This window comes from Grus americana, chromosome 32, assembly GCF_028858705.1.
Source record: "Grus americana isolate bGruAme1 chromosome 32, bGruAme1.mat, whole genome shotgun sequence".
Classification (NCBI taxonomy): Eukaryota; Metazoa; Chordata; class Aves; order Gruiformes; family Gruidae; genus Grus; species Grus americana.
In genome coordinates this window covers 1,872,814-1,891,605 of record NC_072883.1, presented here as the reverse complement: position 1 = coordinate 1,891,605, position 18,792 = coordinate 1,872,814, and the positions used below count along the sequence as shown (strand labels likewise).

General features: G+C 57.5%; 1 protein-coding gene across 1 annotated transcript in view; it reads right to left on the bottom strand.

The window, feature by feature from the left end:
* The window catches only part of LOC129198269 (tenascin-X-like), a 74,324-nt gene extending 55,647 nt beyond the window's left edge, over positions 1–18,677 (bottom strand). The window contains exons 1-14 of the mRNA XM_054807420.1: positions 18,455–18,677; positions 17,749–17,817; positions 16,987–17,198; positions 16,311–16,547; positions 15,400–15,512; positions 14,535–14,688; positions 12,565–13,515; positions 12,392–12,481; positions 11,471–11,764; positions 10,363–10,656; positions 5,980–6,273; positions 3,325–3,618; positions 2,036–2,329; positions 188–481 (exon numbers count right to left, since the gene is read on the bottom strand). Coding sequence (XP_054663395.1) covers positions 188–481; positions 2,036–2,329; positions 3,325–3,618; positions 5,980–6,273; positions 10,363–10,656; positions 11,471–11,764; positions 12,392–12,481; positions 12,565–13,515; positions 14,535–14,688; positions 15,400–15,512; positions 16,311–16,547; positions 16,987–17,198; positions 17,749–17,801 — 3,574 coding nt within the window. The 5' untranslated portion in view covers positions 17,802–17,817; positions 18,455–18,677. The remainder of the gene's footprint in view (positions 1–187; positions 482–2,035; positions 2,330–3,324; positions 3,619–5,979; positions 6,274–10,362; positions 10,657–11,470; positions 11,765–12,391; positions 12,482–12,564; positions 13,516–14,534; positions 14,689–15,399; positions 15,513–16,310; positions 16,548–16,986; positions 17,199–17,748; positions 17,818–18,454) is intronic.
* Between the last annotated feature and the right edge of the window lie 115 nt (positions 18,678–18,792).

Genomic DNA, 18,792 nt, shown 5'->3' with positions numbered 1-18,792 from the left:
TCCCCTCCCTTACTGCCCTCAACCCTGCTTGCACCCATCCCTCCATCCAGCCCCCAATCAACACCCACCAAGAGAACTTCCCAGTTCCCACATGGGCCAACCATCTGCAACGGGCCCTGCCCAAGCTCCTGACACACTCCAAACCCAGGGCCAGCGAGGACACACATGGTCCCACAGCACCACTCACCTGTGACCGCATCGGTGGAGACGGGGCCCAGGCGTTTCCGACCCCACACCCCGTACAGGTTGAACTTGTAGCGGCGGGATGGTGACAGCCCAGGTACCGTCACCGTGCGTGAACCACCGTCCACGGGCAACACCTGGGGCTGGCCTTGGGCATCCTTGTACTGCACCGTGAAGGAGTCAAAGGTGCCCTCGGGGACGCTCCACTCCAGCTGGACGGAGTCGGGGCTGACGTGGGAGGCCGTGAGCTCGCCCAGGATGGGCTGCGATGGTGGCTCCTCCTCTGGCTCGGACGCAGCTGTAACAGAGAGGGCACAATGCAGGGAAGAATCATCTGTCCATCCACTCAACTAATCATCCCTACAACTATGAGTTCACCTGAGCATCCACCCACCTGCTCTTCCACACATTCTTAACACTCTCCTGCCCATCAACCTTCCAGGCAGGCACATCTGCACCCTTCTACTCACCATCTGGCCATCTGTTCTTCCATTCAATCATCCAATCGTTGGCCAAATCACCCAAAGAAACATTTTACCACCACCTGTCTACCATCTTTGGACAGGCTGGATCAATGGGCCGAGGCCAACTGGATGAGGTTTACGAAGGCCAAGTGCCGGGATCCTCCACTTCGGTCACAACAACCCCCTGGCAGTGCTACAGGCTTGGAGCAGAGTGGCTGCCAAGCTGCCCAGTGGAAAAGGACCTGGGGGTGTTGACTGACCACGGGGTGAACATGAGCCAGCAGTGTGCCCAGGTGGCCGAGGCGGCCAACAGCATCCTGGCTTGTGTCAGGAATAGCGTGGCCAGCAGGAGCAGGGACGTGGTTGTGCCCCTGCACTCTGCTGTGGCGAGGCCGCGCCTCCACTACTGTGTTCAGTTTGGGGCCCCTCACTCCAAGAAGGACACTGAGGTGCTGGAGCGAGTCCAGAGAAGGGCAACGAAGCTGGTGAAGGGTCTGGAGCACAACTCCTGTGAGGAGTGGCTGAGGGAACTGGGGTTGTTTAGCCTGGAGAAGAGGAGGCTGCGGGGAGACCTGATCGCTCTCTACAGCTGCCTCAAAGGAGGGCATAGTGAGGTGGGTGTTGGTCTCTTCTCCCAAGTAACTAGTGACAGGACGAGAGGAAATGGCCTCATGTTGCATCAGGGGAGGTTTAGATTGGATATTAGGTTCTTCACCGAAAGAGTGGTCAGGCATTGGAACAGGCTGCCCAGAGATGTTGTGGAGTCACTAACCCTGGAGGTGTTCAACAAAAGTTTAGAAGTGGCACTTTGGGACGTGGTTTAGTAGGCATGGTGATGTTGGGTTGAGAGTTGGACATGATGATCTAAGAGGCCTTTTCCAACCTTAATGATTCTATGATTCTGTTCTATGCTTCCATCCAGCTGATCAACCATTTTACCGTAAGCCATTTCATCCATCGGTCCTTGATTCCTTTTCCCTACCCAACCATCCTATCACCCGTCTTCCATCAAAAAACCCATTTATCCAGGCAACCAACTGCTCAATCATCTCTCCATCCAATCTACTGGATCAACAACCACTCACCATCACCCAAACATCCATCCATCCATCCATCCATCCATCTCCTCATCCAATGGGCCACACACTCATCAACCACCCATACCCCCATCCCTCCCTCCCTCCCTCTCGCCTTCCCTCTCTCCCCTCCCTTACTGCCCTCAACCCTGCTTGCACCCATCCCTCCATCCAGCCCCCAATCAACACCCACCAAGAGAACTTCCCAGTTCCCACATGGGCCAACCATCTGCAACGGGCCCTGCCCAAGCTCCTGACACACTCCAAACCCAGGGCCAGTGAGGACACACATGGTCCCACAGCACCACTCACCTGTGACCGCATCGGTGGAGACGGGGCCCAGGCGTTTCCGACCCCACACCCCGTACAGGTTGAACTTGTAGCGGCGGGATGGTGACAGCCCAGGCACCGTCACCGTGCGTGAGCCACCGTCCACGGGCAACACCTGGGGCTGGCCTTGGGCATCCCTGTACTGCACCGTGAAGGAGTCAAAGGTGCCCTCGGGGACGCTCCACTCCAGCTGGACGGAGTCGGGGCTGACGTGGGAGGCTGTGAGCTCGCCCAGGATGGGCTGCGATGGTGGCTCCTCCTCTGGCTCGGACGCAGCTGTAACAGAGAGGGCACAATGTAGGGATGAATCAACCAACCTTCCTTCCTTCCTTCCTTCCTTCCTTCCTTCCTTCCTTCCTTCCTTCCTTCCTTCCTTCCTTCCTTCCTTCCTTCCTTCCTTCCTTCCTTCCTTCCACCCAGCACAAGGAATTAGACCTACAGTTATCAGTTCAGCCGAGCATCCACCCAGCTGCCCGTCCACACATCCTTAACACTCTTCTACCCATCAGCCTGCCAACCAACCACACCTGCAGCCTTCTACTCACCATCTTGCTCTCCATTCATCCACCTAATCATCCAACCATCAGCCAAATTCCCCCAAACAAACATTTTACCAGACATCTACCTACTCTCTTTAAGGCAGGTTTTCGGTCAACCATGGCATCATCCATGCATTCATGCATGTGTTCTTCACTTTCTCCATCTACGCACCAATCCCTTTGTCCATCTATCCATGCAAACTTCTCTCCATCCATTTCTACACCCAACCAGCCATGCTTCCATCCAGCCGATCAACCATTCTTGTGTCCAGTATTTCATCCATTGGTTCTTGAATCTGTTCCTCTACCCAAACATCCTATCACCCATCTTCCAGCAAAATACTCATCAATCCAGGCAACCAATCATCTCTCCATCCAAACAACCTGTTCAACAACCACCCACCATCACCCAAACATCCATCCATCCATCCATCCATCCATCCATCCATCCATCTCCTCACCCAACAAGCCATATAATCATCCAACTGCCCATAACCCCATCCCTCCCTCCCAACACTCCTTCCCTCCCTCTGGGCTTCCCTCTCTCCCCTCCCTTACTGCCCTCAACCCTGCCTGCACCCATCCCTCCATCCAGCCCCCAATCAACACCCACCAAGAGAACTTCCCAGTTCCCACATGGGCCAACCATCTGCAACGGGCCCTGCCCAAGCTCCTGACACACTCCAAACCCAGGGCCAGCGAGGACACACATGGTCCCACAGCACCACTCACCTGTGACCGCATCGGTGGAGACGGGGCCCAGGCGTTTCCGACCCCACACCCCGTACAGGTTGAACTTGTAGCGGCGGGATGGTGACAGCCCAGGCACCGTCACCGTGCGTGAACCACCGTCCACGGGCAGCACCTGGGGCTGGCCTTGGGCATCCTTGTACTGCACCGTGAAGGAGTCAAAGGTGCCCTCGGGGACGCTCCACTCCAGCTGGACGGAGTCGGGGCTGACGTGGGAGGCCGTGAGCTCGCCCAGGATGGGCTGCGATGGTGGCTCCTCCTCTGGCTCGGCTGCAGCTGTAACAGAGAGCCACATCCACCCTGGCCTTTAGACAGCCAGGGAAGGGGCCTCCACAACCTCTCTGGGCAACCTGTTCCAGTAATTCAGCACCCTCGCAGGGAAGCATTTCCTTCTAACACAGAATCATAGAATGGTTTGGGTTGGAAGGGACCTTAAAGGTCATCTATTTCCAACCCCCCTGCTGCAGGCAGGGACACCCTCCACTAGACCACGTTGCCCAAAGCCTCATCCAACCTGGTCTTAAACACTTCCAGGGAGCCAGTGCCTCACCACTCTAACAGTAAAGAATTTCTTTCTAACTTCTAATCTAAATCGACCCTCCTTCAGCTTGAACCCACTCCCCCTTGTCCTGTCACTACACTCCCTGATAAACAGCCCCTCCCCATCTTTCCTGTAGGCCCCTTCAGGTACTGGTAAGCCACAATTAGGTCTCTCCAGAGCCTTCTCTTCTTCAGGCTGAACCAGCCTAACTCTCTCAGCCTGTCCTCATAGGAGAGGTGCTCCAAGCTCTCTGATCAGCTTCATGGCCCTCCTCTGGACTCATTCCAACAGCTCCATGTCTCTCCTGTACTGAGGCCCCCAGAGCTGGATGCAGTACTCCAGGTGGGGTCTCACCAGAGTGGAGTAGAGGGGGCAGGATCACCTCCCTCGACCTGCTCGTCACACCTCTTTTGATGCAGCCCAGGACATGGTTGGGCTTTCTGGGCTGCAAGTGCACACTGCCAGCTCATGTTGAGCTTCTCATGAACCAATGCGCCCAAGTCCTTCTCCTCAGGGCTGCTTTCAATCCATTCCTTGCCCGCCTATAGTCATGCTTGGGATTGTGCCGACCCACATGCAGGACCTTGCACTTGGCTTTGTTGAACTTCATGCAGTTTGCACGGGCCCACCTCTCCAGCCTGTCAAGTTCCCTCTGGATGGCATCCCTTCCCTCCAGCGTGTCGACCACACCACACAGCTTGGTGTCATCGGCAAACTCGCTGAGGGTGCACTCGATCCCACAGTCCATGTCGCCGACAAAGATGTTGAACAGCGCCAGTCCCAGTACCGACCCCTGAGGAATGCCACTCGTCACTGTTCTCCACTTGGACATCGAGCCGTTGACCACAACTCTTTGAGTGCGACCGTCTTGCCAATTCCTTATCCTCTGAGAGGTCCATCCGTCAAATCCATGTCTCTCCAATTTAGAGACAAGGATGTCGTGCGGGACAGTGTCAAATGCTTTGCACAAGTCCAGTTAGATGACATCAGCCACTCTCCCTTCTCCACCAACACTGTAACCCCATCAGAGAAGGCCACCAAATGTGTCAGGCACGATTTGCCCTTAGTGAAGCCACGTTGGCTGTCACCAATCACCTCCTTGTTTTCCATGTGCCTGAGCATATTCTCCAGGAGGATCTGCTCCATGATCTTGCCAGGCAAGGAGGTGAGACTGACCGGTCTATAGTTCCCCAGGTCTTCCTTTTCTCCCTTCTGAAAAATGGGGGTTCTGTTTCCCCTTTTCCACTCAGTGGGAACGTCACCAGACCGCCAGGACTTTTCAAATATGATAGAGAGTGGCCTGGCCACTTCATCCACCAGTTCCCTCAGGACCCGCGGATGCATCTCATCAGGTCCCATGGACTTGTGCACCTTCAGGTTCCTTAGATGTTCTCGAACCTTCTCCTACAGTGGGCGGTTCTTCATTCTCCCAGTCCCTGCCTTTGCCTTCTGTGACCTGGGCAGTGTGGCTTGAGCCCTTGCCGGTGAAGACTGAGGCAAAAAAATCATTGAGAACCTCAGCCTTCTCCATATCCCAGGTAACCAGGTCTCCTGTTTCATTCCAGAGAGGGCCCACATTTTCCCTCATCTTCTTTTTATCACTGATATACCTATAGAACATTTTCTTCTTGTCCTTGATGTCCCTGGCCGATTTTAATTCTACCAGGGCTTTGGCTTTCCTAACCTAATCCCTGGCTGCTCGGACAGTTTCTTGGTATTCCTGCCAGCCTACCTGCCCTTGCTTCCACCCTCTGGAGGCTTCCTTTTTGCGTTTGAGTTTGCCCAGGAGCTCCTTGTTCATCCATGCAGGCCTCTTGGTGGTTTTGCCTGACTGGCTCTTTGATGGGATGCATCGCTCCTGAGCTTGGAGGAGGTGATCCTTGAATACGAATCACCTTTCTTGGGCCCTTCTTCCCTCCAGGGCTTTCTCCCATGGTACTGTAAACATCCATGCTCCCATCTCTTCCTCCTCCTCATCCCATCCCCAAACAGATGATCTCATTTCAAACAAAGTCCAAGGGCCCTCACCAAACTCATGTCCTAGTCCTCAACCTGGGTCTACAGGGAACATGCATGGAGCCCACAGCCCCACTCACCTGTGACGGCATCGGTGGAGACAGGGCCCAGGCGTTTCTGACCCCACACCCCATAAAGGTTGAACTTGTAGCGGCGGGATGGTGACAGCCCAGGCACCGTCACCGTGCGTGAACCACCGTCCACAGGCAGCACCTGGGGCTGGCCTTGGGCATCCCTGTACTGCACCGTGAAGGAGTCAAAGGTGCCCTTGGGGACGTTCCACTCCAGCTGGACGGAGTCGGGGCTGACGTGGGAGGCCGTGAGCTCGCCCAGGATGGGCTGCGGTGGTGGTTCTTCTTCTGGCTCAGCCACAGCTGTAACAGGGATCAATGCAAGGAAGAATCATCCATCCATCCATCCATCCCTTCAACAAATCATCCCTGCAGTTATCAGTTCAGCAAAGCATCCACTGACTTCTCCTTCCACACCTCCTTAATATTCCACTACTCATCAGCCTGCCAACCAGCCACACCTGCAGCCTTCTACTTACCATCTCGCAGTCTACTCACCATCTTTCATTCCTTCACCAAATCATCCATCCATCAGCCAAATCACCCAATCAAACATTTTACCACATATCCATCTACTCATTAAGGCAGGTCTTTGGTCACCCATGTCCTACATCCATTGATTCATCCATGTTCTTCACCAGTCTTTTCATCTACACAACAATTCCTTTGTCTCTCTATCCATGCAACCTTCTCTCCCTCCATTTCGACCCCCAAGCAGCCATGCTTCCATCCAGCTGATCTACCATTTTCCTGTCCATTATTTCAGCCAGTGGTCCTTGAATCTGTTCCTCTACCCAACCATCCTGTCACCCACCTTCCATCAAAACCCTCATCAATCCAGGGAACCATCTCCTCATTCATCTCTCCATCCAATCAACCTGTTCAACCACCACCCACCATCATCCAAACATCCACCCATCCATCCATCCATCCATTAGGGCTCCAGAAGGTAAGGAGGTCCAAGAGAGCTGGTCAACATTCAAGCACCACTTCCTCCGAGGTCAGGATCCTGAAGAACAGGAAATCAAGCAAAGGAGGCAGGAGACCTGCATGGATGAGCAAGGAGCTCCTGGAGAAACTCCAAGGGAAGAAGGAAATTTACAGACTGTGGAAAAAGGGACTGGCCACTTGGGAGCAATACAGGGATGTAGTCAGAAAATGTAGGGATGCAACGAGGCAGGTTGATGCCCACTTGGAATTAAAACTGTCAAGGGATGTCAAGGACAACAAGAAGGGCTTTTTCAAATATATCAGCAGCAAAAGGAAGACTAGGGAAAATGTGGTCCCGCTGCTGAATGAGGTGGGTGCCCTGGTGATGCCGGACACAGAGAAGGCGGAGTTACTGAATGCTGCCTTTGCTTCAGCCTTTACTGCTAAGGCCGGCCCACAGGAATCCCAGACCCTGGAAGTAGGAGAGAAAGTCTGCAGAAAGGAAGACCTTCCCTTGGTCGAGGACGATCGAGTTAAAAAACATCTAGGCAAACTTGACATCCACATGGGATGCACCCATGAGTGCTGTGTTGGGTTTGCATGGCAAGGTTTTGGTAGCGGGGGGGGAGGCTACAGGGGTGGCTTCTGTGAGAAGCTGCTAGAAGCTCCCCCTGTGTCTGATAGAGCCAATGCCAGCCGGCTCCAAGACGGACCTGCCCCTGGCCAAGGCCAAGCCAATCCGCGCCTCTGGGATAACATATTTAAGAAGAAGAAAAACAGTTAGAGAGAGGGAACTTTTGCAGCCAGAGAGAGGAGTGAGAAGATGTAAGAAACTCTGCAGACACGCAGGTCAGTGCAGAAGGAGGGGCAGGAGGTGCTCCAGGTGCCGGAGCAGAGATCCCCCTGCAGCCCGTGGTGAAGACCATGGTGAAGCAGGCTGTCCCCCTGCAGCCCATGGAGGAAGGATGAGGGGGTGTAGAGATTCCACCTGCAGCCCGTGGAGGACCCCACGCCGGAGCAGGTGGAGGCACCTGAAGGAGGCTGTGGCCCCGTGGGAAGCCCATGCTGGAGCAAGTTCCAGGCCGGACCGGTGGACCCGTGCAGAGGGGAGCCCACGCCAGGGCAGGTTTGCTGGCAGGACTTGTGACCCCGTGGGGGACCCATGCTGGAGCAGTCTGCTCCTGAAGGTCTGCAGCCCGTGGGAGAGGCCCACGCTGGAGCAGTTCGTGAAGGACTGTAGCCCATGGGAGAGACTCCATGTGGAGCAGGGGAACGATGAGAGGAGTCCTCCCCCTGAGGATGAAGAAGCGGCAGAAACAACATGAGATGAACTGACCGCAACCCCCATTCCCCGTCCCCCTGTGCCGCTGAGGGGGGGAAAGGTTGAAGCCGGGAGTGAAGTTGAGCCAGGGAGGATGGGAAGGGTGGGGGGAGGTGTTTTAAGAGTTGATTTTATTTTCTCATTCCTCTACTCTGTTTTGCTTAGCAATAAATTAGATGAATTCCCTCTCTAAGTTCGGTCTGTTTTGCTCGTGACAACAATTAGTGAGTGATCTCTCCCTGTCCTTATCTCGACCTACAAGCATTTCGTTATACTTTTTCTCCCCTGTTTAGTGAAGGAGGGGAGTGAGAGAGCGGCTCTGGTGGGCACCTGGCCCCCAGCCAGGGTCAACCCACCACAGTGCTCTGGGAGCTGGCAGATGTTCTTGCTAAGCTGCTCTCCCTCATCTTTGAAAGGTCCTGGAGAACAGGAGAGGTGCCTGAGGACTGGAGGAAAGCCAATGTCACTCCGGTCTTCAAAAAGGGCAAGAAGGAGGACCCAGGAAACTACAGGCCAGTCAGCCTCACCTCCATCCCTGCAAACGTGATGGAACAACTTATTCTGGGGGTTATCAATAAGCATGTGGAGGAGGAAGAGGCTATTGGGAGCGGTCAACATGGATTCACCAAGGGCAAATCATGCCTGACCAATCTGATAACCTTCTATGATGACATGACCGGCTGGGTGGATGAGGGGAGAGCAGTGGATGTTGTCTCCCTTGACTTCAGCAAGGCTTTTGACACTATCTCTCATACCATCCTCATTAGCAAGCTTAGGAAGCGTTGGTTGGATGAGTGGACAGTGAGGTGGGGCGAGAACTGGCTCAATGGCAGAGCCCAGGGGGTTGTGGTAAGCAGCACAGAGTCTAGTTGGAAGCCTGTAGGTAGTGGTGTGCCCCAAGGGTCAGTGCTTGGTCTGCTCTTATTCAACATATTCACCAGTGACCTGGACAACGGGACAGAGTGGACCCTCAGCAAGTTTCCTGATGATACACAACTGGGAGGAGTGGCCGACACAGCAGAAGGCTGCACTGCCATTCAGTGAGGTCTGGACAGGCTGGAGAGTTGGGTGGAGAGGAACCAAATGAAGTTCAACCAGGGCAAGTGTAGGGTCCTGCTCCGAGGGAAGAACAACCCCAGATGAGGGGTTAACCTGCTGGGAAGCAGCGCTGCGGAGAAGGACCTGGGGGGCCTGGTGGACAAGCAGCTCTCCATGAGCCAGTAATGTGCCCTCGTGGCCAAGAAGGCCACTGGTGTCCTGGGGTGCCTTGAGAAGAACGTGGCCAGCAGGTCGAGGGAGGTTCTCCTTCCCCTCTACTCTGCCCTGGTGAGGCCACATCTGGAGTTGTGTGTCCAGTTCTGGGCTCCCAGTTCAAGACAGACAGGGAACTACTGGAGAGAGTCCAGCAGAGGGCTGCAAGGATGACGAGGGGACTGGAGCATCTCTGGTGTGAGGAAAGGCTGAGAGAGCTGGGGCTGTTTAGCCTGGAGAAGAGAAGACTGAGAAGGGATCTGATCAATGCTTCTAAATATCTAAAGGGCGGATGTCTAAAGGAAGGGGCCAGACTCTTCTCAGTGGTGCCCAGTGACAGGACAAGGGGAAATGGGCACAAACTGGAATACAGGAAGCTCCATCTCAATATGATGAAAAACTTCTTCACTCTGATGGTGACAGAGCACTGGGACAGGCTGCCCAGAGAGGTTGTGGAGTCTTCTTCTCTGGAGAGATTCAAAACCTGCCTGGATGCAATCCTGTGCAACCTGCTCGAGGTGATCCTGCTCTAGCAAGAGGGTTGGACTAGATGATCTCCAGAGGCCCCTTCCAACCCCTACCAACCTGTGAATCTGTGAATCTGTGAATCTCTGAATCTGAGAATGTCCTCACCCAATGAGCCACACACTCATCCGTCTGCCCGTACCCCCATCACTCCCTCCCTCCAAACTTCCCTCTCTCCCCCACTCCCTTACTGCCCTCAACCCTGCCTGCACCCATCCCTCCATCCAGTCTCCAATCAACACCCACCAAGAGAACTTCCCAGTTCCCACATGGGCCAACCATCTGCAACGGGCCCTGCCCAAGCTCCTGACACACTCCAAACCCAGGGCCAGCGAGGACACGCATGGTCCCACAGCACCACTCACCTGTGACGGCATCGGTGGAGACGGGGCCCAGGCGTTTCCGACCCCACACCCCGTACAGGTTGAACTTGTAGCGGCGGGATGGTGACAGCCCAGGCACCGTCACCGTGCGTGAACCACCGTCCACGGGCAGCACCTGGGGCTGGCCTTGGGCATCCTTGTACTGCACCGTGAAGGAGTCAAAGGTGCCCTCGGGGACGTTCCACTCCAGCTGGACGGATTCAGGGCTGACGTGGGAGGCTGTGAGGTCGCCCAGGATGGGCTGGGATGGTGGTTCCTTCTTTGGTGGGGCTGGGGCTGCAACAGGGATAGCACCATGCAGGACACAATGGGTACGTACAGACATCCATCCATCCATCCATCCATCCATCCATCCATCCATCCATCTTTCCGCCTGCCTCTCCATTCATCCAATCACCCACCCATTATTCAACTCACCCAACAATCTCATCTTCCATACATTTTCCATTCCTCCAGCTGTTTGTCCACTCATCCACTCATCCATCCAATTATCCCTTTGTCAGGCAATTCAAACCTTCCAGAAATCCATCCATCCATGTGTCTTCCCGCCCACTCATGCTTACTTCCACCCAGTCATCCATCATCTTTCCATGACCCTTCTCCATCACATCTTTTCATGGATCCATGAACCCCGCTAGCCAAACACGCAACCATCCATCTATTCATTCATTAAATAGTCTGGTTGTCCATCTGACCACCCCTGCTTCCATCCATCCATGCTGCTGTGCATTCATCTATCCAGCCATCAATCAGTATACCCAGCCATTTTTCCAGCCACTCATCTAAAATCTATATATCCAATCCCAACCATCCATCCAATCCCAACCATCCATCATCCATCTCCCCATCCCCACCCATCCACCCACCTTCCCACCATCCACCTAACCACCCACACACTCATCCAATCATCCATCCTTTCATACAAACAGCCCTCCATCCCTCTGACCTTCATGCACCCACACCCACCACCAAATCAAGGACAAGATGCTCTTCCCATATCTCTCAAGGTCAAAGGACCTGCAAAGGTTCCTGATTCGCTCCAAACCCAGTGCCCACAGAGGACATAGAGGGGGCCCAGAGATGTCCTCACCTGTGACAGCATCAGTAGAGATAAGACCAATCCGTTTCCGACCCCACACCCCGTACAGGTTGAACTTGTAGCGGCGGGACGGTGACAGCCCAGGCACCGTCACTGTGCGGGACCCGCCATCAACTGCAAGTGCCTGAGGCTGGCCTTGTGCATCCCTGTACTGCACCGTGAAGGAGTCAAAGGTGCCCTCAAGGACACTCCACTCCAGCTGGATGGAGCCAGAGGTGACATGGGAGACCGTGAGCTCGCCCAGGCGGGGCCGGAGTGGTGGTTCCTCCGATGGCGGAGCTGGCACTGCAATGGAGGTGGCACAAAGAACATGAAGATCCACCCACCCATGCATCCTTCTGCTGAACCAGCTATCCATCCACCCATCTGTCTAACCATGCACCTTTCAATCCAAGCACCCAACCATCCACCCATCCTCCCATTGATCCAACTGGGTGTCTGACCGTCCATCCAATCGTCTGTTCATTCTGTTATTTCTCCATTGTTCCATCCATCAATCCGTCTATCTGTCTGTCCCCTCATTTGTCCATTCAAGGAACCAGGCTTCCATCCAATCAATGACCTGCTTTTCCATTCACTTTTCCTTACATAAGTCTTTGAATCCACCCACCCACCTATCCATCCAACCTTCCATCCATCCAAACACCCATCCATCCATCCATCCTTCCATCCACGCACCCATCCAACCATCCATCCTTCCACCCATCCATCCATCTTTCCATCCATCCACCCACCCACCTATCTATCCAACATTGCATCCGTCATCCATCCATCCACCCACTCACCCATCCCAACCGTCCAATCACCATCCATCCATCCATGCAACCATCCAACCATCCATCTGACCATCCACAACTTGTCTTCCAAGAGCAGGTCAGCCTGAACATCTGGGTCCCTCCCATCTGATGGTACCTGCTTTGGCTATAGCACTTTTGGGCTCCGTCAACTCCATCTCATACTTGTGCTCCCAGTCCGGCGGGGGCTCATCGGTGCCACCCACCCCTGCACCCAAAAGAGGAGTAGGTGGTTATGGGATGTCCCTGTGCAATGTTATCCCCATCTCCATGTCCATCCCCATCACCCACCTGCCGTCACCAGGAATGTGTAGGACTTGGAGACTTGCCCCCGCACCACGCCGTGCACCTCCACCCGGTACATGGCCCCTGGCACCAGCCCTGGCACCCGGGCCACCGCTGTGTCCCCTGGCACCTGCAGCTCCCCCTCGGCCCCCTCTGGCTCTTCCAGGAGCCGGTAACGGATCACCACAGTCTCTGCATGGCCCCGTAGCCCGTCCAGGTCCACCAGAGCCTCACCAGCAGCCCCTGGCATCAGCTGGGGCTTGGGGTGGGGGATCTGGCGAAGGAGCTGGTGACGCAACGGGGCCGGGCTGCGACGCAGAAGGTAAGAGAGGATGGCGCGGGCCACTGCCGGCACCGTTTGGTTGCCCCGGAGGGGGAAGTTTGTAGCCCGGAGGTGGCTCTCCAGGCGCTGCAGCAAGGAGCCATTGTAGGAGGAGAGCTTGGCCCCCAGGTCATGCAGAGATGGGCCAACTGGGAGCACTGGGGACAGCGGGGATGCTGGGGACACTGGGGACCATGGAGATGGAGGTGACACAGGAGATTGTGGTGATGCTGGGGACCATGGAGTCACAGGTGACCTTGGGGACACTGGGGATACTGGTGCCTCTGGGGACCTTGGGGACACTGATGACCCTGGGGATTTAGGGGACACTGGTGATGCCGGGGACTCTGGTGACACTGGAGACCTCGGGGATGCTGGGGACCCCGGCGAGCCTCGAGATACTGGGGAGGATGGAAACCTTGGAGATGCTGGTGACCCCAAAGACCCTGGTGACCCCAAGGATGCATCCGGTGACACTGGTGATGCCGGTGATCCCAGAGACCCTGGTGACCCTGGGGATGCTGGAGACCCTCGGGCAGATGGTGACGCTGGGGCCACTGGTGATGCTGGGGACCCCAGGGAACCCTGAGGGGACCCTGGGGACCCCCCATGGGTGGGCAGAGTCTGGGCAAGCACTGTGAGAGCAAAGGGGACCAGGGTCATCAACCCGTCCCCAAAAATCTCCCCAGAGCTTGGGGGGACACAGGGACAGATGGACACGGGAAGGGATGGGGACAGACGGACTCATAGGGACAGGCTGGGGACATCCAGACTAATGGGAACAGACTGGGATAGATGGACTGACTGGGACAAACTGGAGACATCCGGATCACACGGGGGAGCACCAGGAGACGTGACAACACATGGACCCATGAGGACACACGAGCCCATGGGGACACGTGGGGACAGATGCAGATAGGCAGACCCAAGGGGACACACAGACCCACAGGGGACAGACCAGTGACACACAGACCCACCAGGACAGACAGACGCATGTGGACCCACAGAGCCATGGGGACACATGGACACGTGGAGACGGACAGAGGCTGCAGGCACTGTCCCTTGTCCCCATGCCCATCCCAGTCCCTGTCCCCACCCCTGTGGCCGTGACATCCCCATCCCTGTACACATCCCTCTGCCACCCCCATGCTTGTCACCATCCCTGTTCCCATGTCCATGCTGTCCTCACCCCCATGCTTGCATCATCCCTGTCCCCATGCTGTCCCTGTGCCATCCCTACGCTGTCCTCATCCATGTGTTGTCCCCATCACCATCCCCATGTTGTCCCTGTAACCATGTCTGTGCCCATACCATCCCCATCCTCGTGCCATCCATGTGCCCATGCCATCTCCATGGCTCTCTCCATCACTGTCCCCATCCCTGTGGTCGTGCCATCCATGTCCCCAGGCTTTTCCCATCCCCATGCCATCCCTGTCCCCATGTCCATGCCATTCCCATCCCTGTGTCATCCCTGGCCCCATGCTGTCCCCATTGCTGTCCCCCACAACCATGACCATGCCATCACCATCCCCTACCCCATGCATGTGCCATCTCCATCCCTGTCCCCCTGCCCACACCCGTTGCCATCCCCGTTGTTGTCCTCATCCCCACGTCTGTCCCCTTGTGGTCCTTGCACTGAGTGGCTGGCACGTACCGGTGCGGACTCGCAGGGTGCCGGGTGCCCCGAGGTGCTGCTCCCGCTGGGCCTGGATGAAGAGCTCAAAGGCGTGGCCGGGTGCCAGCCCCGTCACCTCGAAGGTGACAGCGGAGCCAGGCAGCTCATGGGTGGTCATCGCTGCTGGCTCGTCCTAGGAACAAGGGACATGCCAAGGACATGCTGGGGACACCACGGTGGGACTTAGTCCTGAGTGAGGCAGCAGGCAGGTGGCCACAGCCAAGAGCTTCTCCCAGGTCTGGGTGACATATTGGGGACACACTGGGGATGTGTTGGGGACAGCTAAGGAGGGACACACTGGGGACAGTGTGGTGAGGACACCTCCTCATCTCTGAGCCAGGCAAGAGGCAGGTGGCTGCAGCCAATGGCTTGTCCTGGGGCTGGAGCACACGTTGGGGACACACTGGGGACATATTGGGGACACCATGGTGGGACATGTCCTGGTCCCTAAGCAGGACTGCAGGTAGGTGGCTGCAGGCAGGTGGCTCATCCTGGGGACAGGGGACATGTTGGGGACACAACCCTGTCCCCAAGCCAGGCAGCAGGAAGGTGGCCACAGCTGCTGGCTCATCTTGGGGACAAGGGATACACTGGGGAGATGACCCCATCCCTGAGTTAGGCAGCAGGAGGTGGCCTGACCACTGGCTTGCTCTGGGGACAACAGAGGACAGATTGGGGACACCATAGGGACACCCCTATGGTGCCCCCAGCGGGGCAGCAGCTGGCCACAGACGCCATCTCATCCTGGGGATGATGGCCACATTGGGGCGATGCTGGGGCCACCACACTGGGGTCACCGCAGTGCTGGGGGCATGTCCCCACCCCATCCCTGTCCCCAGCTCACCAGGGGAATGAGGGCCACCTGGTAGCCATCCACCGGCACGGGGGGGCGGGGCCAGGTCACACGGAAGGACGTCTGGTTGCGGGTGGCCAAGCGCGGTGTCACTGAGGGGATCTCTGCAGGAACACGGTCCATCAGTGGGTGCCACCACGGGGACAATTTGGGGCACCATGGGACAGGTTGCCCATGGGATGGGGACACCCTGGGGACACCATGGGACAGGGCACCCATGAGATGGGGACACCACAGGACAGGGACACCCTGAAAACACCACGGGGACACCATGAGATGGGCCACCCAGGGGATGGGGACACATCCAGACACACTCTGGGGACATCATGGGACAGCGACACCCTCAATACATGATGGGGACACCATTGGATGGGGTGCCTACGGGATGGGGGCATCATGGGGACAGGGACACCCATGGGATGGAGACACCACGGGATGGGGACACTATGGAACAGGGCACCCACTGGATGGGGACACAGGGAGACATGGAGAGGACACCCAAGGAACAAGGCCACCCAAGCCATGGGGACAGCAGGATATGGGGCACCCACAGGATGGGGACACCATGGGGACACTCAGGCCCAGGGCACTGGGAGGCACTGGAAGGACTGGGAAAGCACTGGAGGACACCAGGGGACACTGTGGACATGGGACAATACCAAGGTGGCATCAGGGTCCACCATGGCTGTGGGGCTCCAGGCAGGGGGGCACTGGGAGCACTGGGGTGGGGACACTGGGGGACACTGGGAGCAGTGGGGACCACGAGGGAAGCACTGGGGACACCTGGGGACATACCAAGGTGACATCAGAGCCCACTACAGCTGGGGGGGGGCCACTACTGAGGGGAGCACCGGGGACTCACGGGGACACTTGGGGACCCTCAGGGACCCTCAGGGACATACCAAGGGCGCAGCGGGGCCCGCCATGGCCGGGGGGACAGGCGGGGGTGGCGCAGTGGGGGCCGGTGAAGCCGGGGAAGCAGCGGCAGCGACCCCCCCGACATCGTCCCTGGTCGCTGCAGCCGAAGGGACAGGGGGGCTGGGGGGGGGAAGGGGGGCTGGGGGGAGGGGAGGGGGGGGAGGGGCAGCCGCAGCCGTCCCCGGCGGTGGGGGCACAGAGCTCCCGAGCCAGCGTGCGTCCTGCGGGGACGGGAGGGACACGGGGGTGACAAGGCCCCATGGCCCCCTACCTGCCACCCCCATGGCCCCCCATCACCCCCCCAATGTCCCCACATCCCCCCCATGTCCCTCCATATGTCCCAGTGTCCCCATGTCCCCCCATTTCCCCCCCATGTCCCCCCAATGTCCCCATGACCCCCCACAACCCCCAAAACGCCCCATGTCCCAATATCCCCATGACCCTCATGTCCCCTCCTCCCCCCACAGGTCCCCCCCGTCCCCCGTGACCCTCATGTCCCCCCCCACGTCCCTCCAAATACCCCATGTCCCTCTATATCCCCCCAGTTCCCCCCTCCATATGTCCCAGTGTCCCCATGTCCCCCATGTCCCCCCCGTGTCCCCGCAATGTCCCCGCGACCCCCATGCCCCCCCCCCCGACCCCCCATGTCCCCCCACGTACCGGTGCCAGCCTGGGGACCCTGGCTGTCCCCGCACTGATCCTGCAGCGCCCGCACTTGTCCCTCCAGCTCCCGCAGGCGCCCCAGGATGGCCACCAGCGCCGCGGCCCCACAGGTGGGACCTGGGGGACCCGGGGGGGACCGAGGGGGGGTCCCTGTCCCCCCCCTCAGCGCCAGTGCCAGCAGCAGCAGGGGCAGCCCCGGGGTCATGGTCCTGCAGGGAGGAGATGGATGGCACCCGTGGGGACACCCGTGGGGACACACAGACACCCATAGGGGACACCCAGGGGACACAGGGACACCCACGGGGGACACAGACACCGGTGGGGGCCACCCAGGGGACAAACAGACGTCATGGGGGACACAGGGACACCCGTGGGGGACACCCAGGGGACATGGACACCCAAAAAGGACAGAGCGAGAACCACAGATACCCACGGGGACACATGGACACCCGTGGGGACACATGGACACACAGGGACGTTGTGAAAGGGCACCCAGGGGACACACGGACACAGCCAGGGGACGCATGGACATCATGGGGGGGGGACACACACAGAGACACCCACAGGGGACATCAGTGGGGACACCTGGGCACCCAAGGGGACACCCAGGGGGGACACAGACACCCAGAGGGGACAGACTAAGAACTACAGACACCGGGGGGGCACAAACACCCGTGGGGACACCCAGGGGACACAGAGACGTGAAAGGGGCACACGGACACCCACAGGGGACATCGGAGGGGACACACGGACACCCACCGGGGACACGTGGACAGCTGTGGGGGACACCCAGGGGACAGAGGGACACCCATGGAGACATGGGCACATCTACAGGGGACACACAGACACCGTGAGCCACGGCACCCACCCACAGCACCCACAGCAGCACCCACCCATGGCACCCACAGCAATACTGACCCACGACACCCGCCCACGGCACTTGTGTGGCCTGGCACCAGTGCGCCCAGGAACACCAGTAATGCCCAGCAGCCCCCAGTAACACCAGTAACCTCCCCAGTGACCCCCCCAGGTCTTACTAGCTGCAGTAGCTTCATCCCTCCAGCCCCCAGTAACACCAGTAACCTCCCAGTAAGCCCCCAGTAACCCCGCTATCCAGCATCTCCACTAATTCCAGTAACTCCAGTAATCCCCAGTCTCCAGTAACATCAGTAACACCAGCACCTCCAGCAGCTCACACCAGTAACCCCAGTAACAGCAGCAACCCCAGCAACAACTCCAGTAGCACCAGTAACTTCAGTAACGTGTAGTCTCCAGTACACACCAGTAACTCCAGTAGCACCAGCAATACCAGTAACTCGTCAGCCTGCCTCCAGTAACACCAGTAACTCCAGTAGCACCAGCAACTCCTGTCACCTCCCGCAACTCCTGTCACCTCCAGCAACTCCAGTAACCCCAGTAACCCCATGTCCAGTAACTCCAGTAGCAGCAGCACCACCACCAGTACCTCCAGTCACCCCGTGTCCAGTAACACCAGTAAGTCCAGCAGCACCAGCAACACCAGTCACCTCCAGTAAGCCCAGCATATGCAACAACTCCAGTAACCCCAGTAACTCCAGCAACACCAGCAACGCCAGCGACACCAGCAACACCAGTCACCCTGTCTCCAGTAACACCAGTAACTCCAGTAGCGCCAGCAACTCCCGTCACTTCCAGCAACTCCAGTAACCCCAGCAACAGCAGCAACAGCAGCAACAGCAGTGACTTCACATGCAGCAACTCCAGTAACCCCAGTAACTCCAGCCACACCAGTCACCTCCAGTAACCCCAGTAAGTCCATTAACA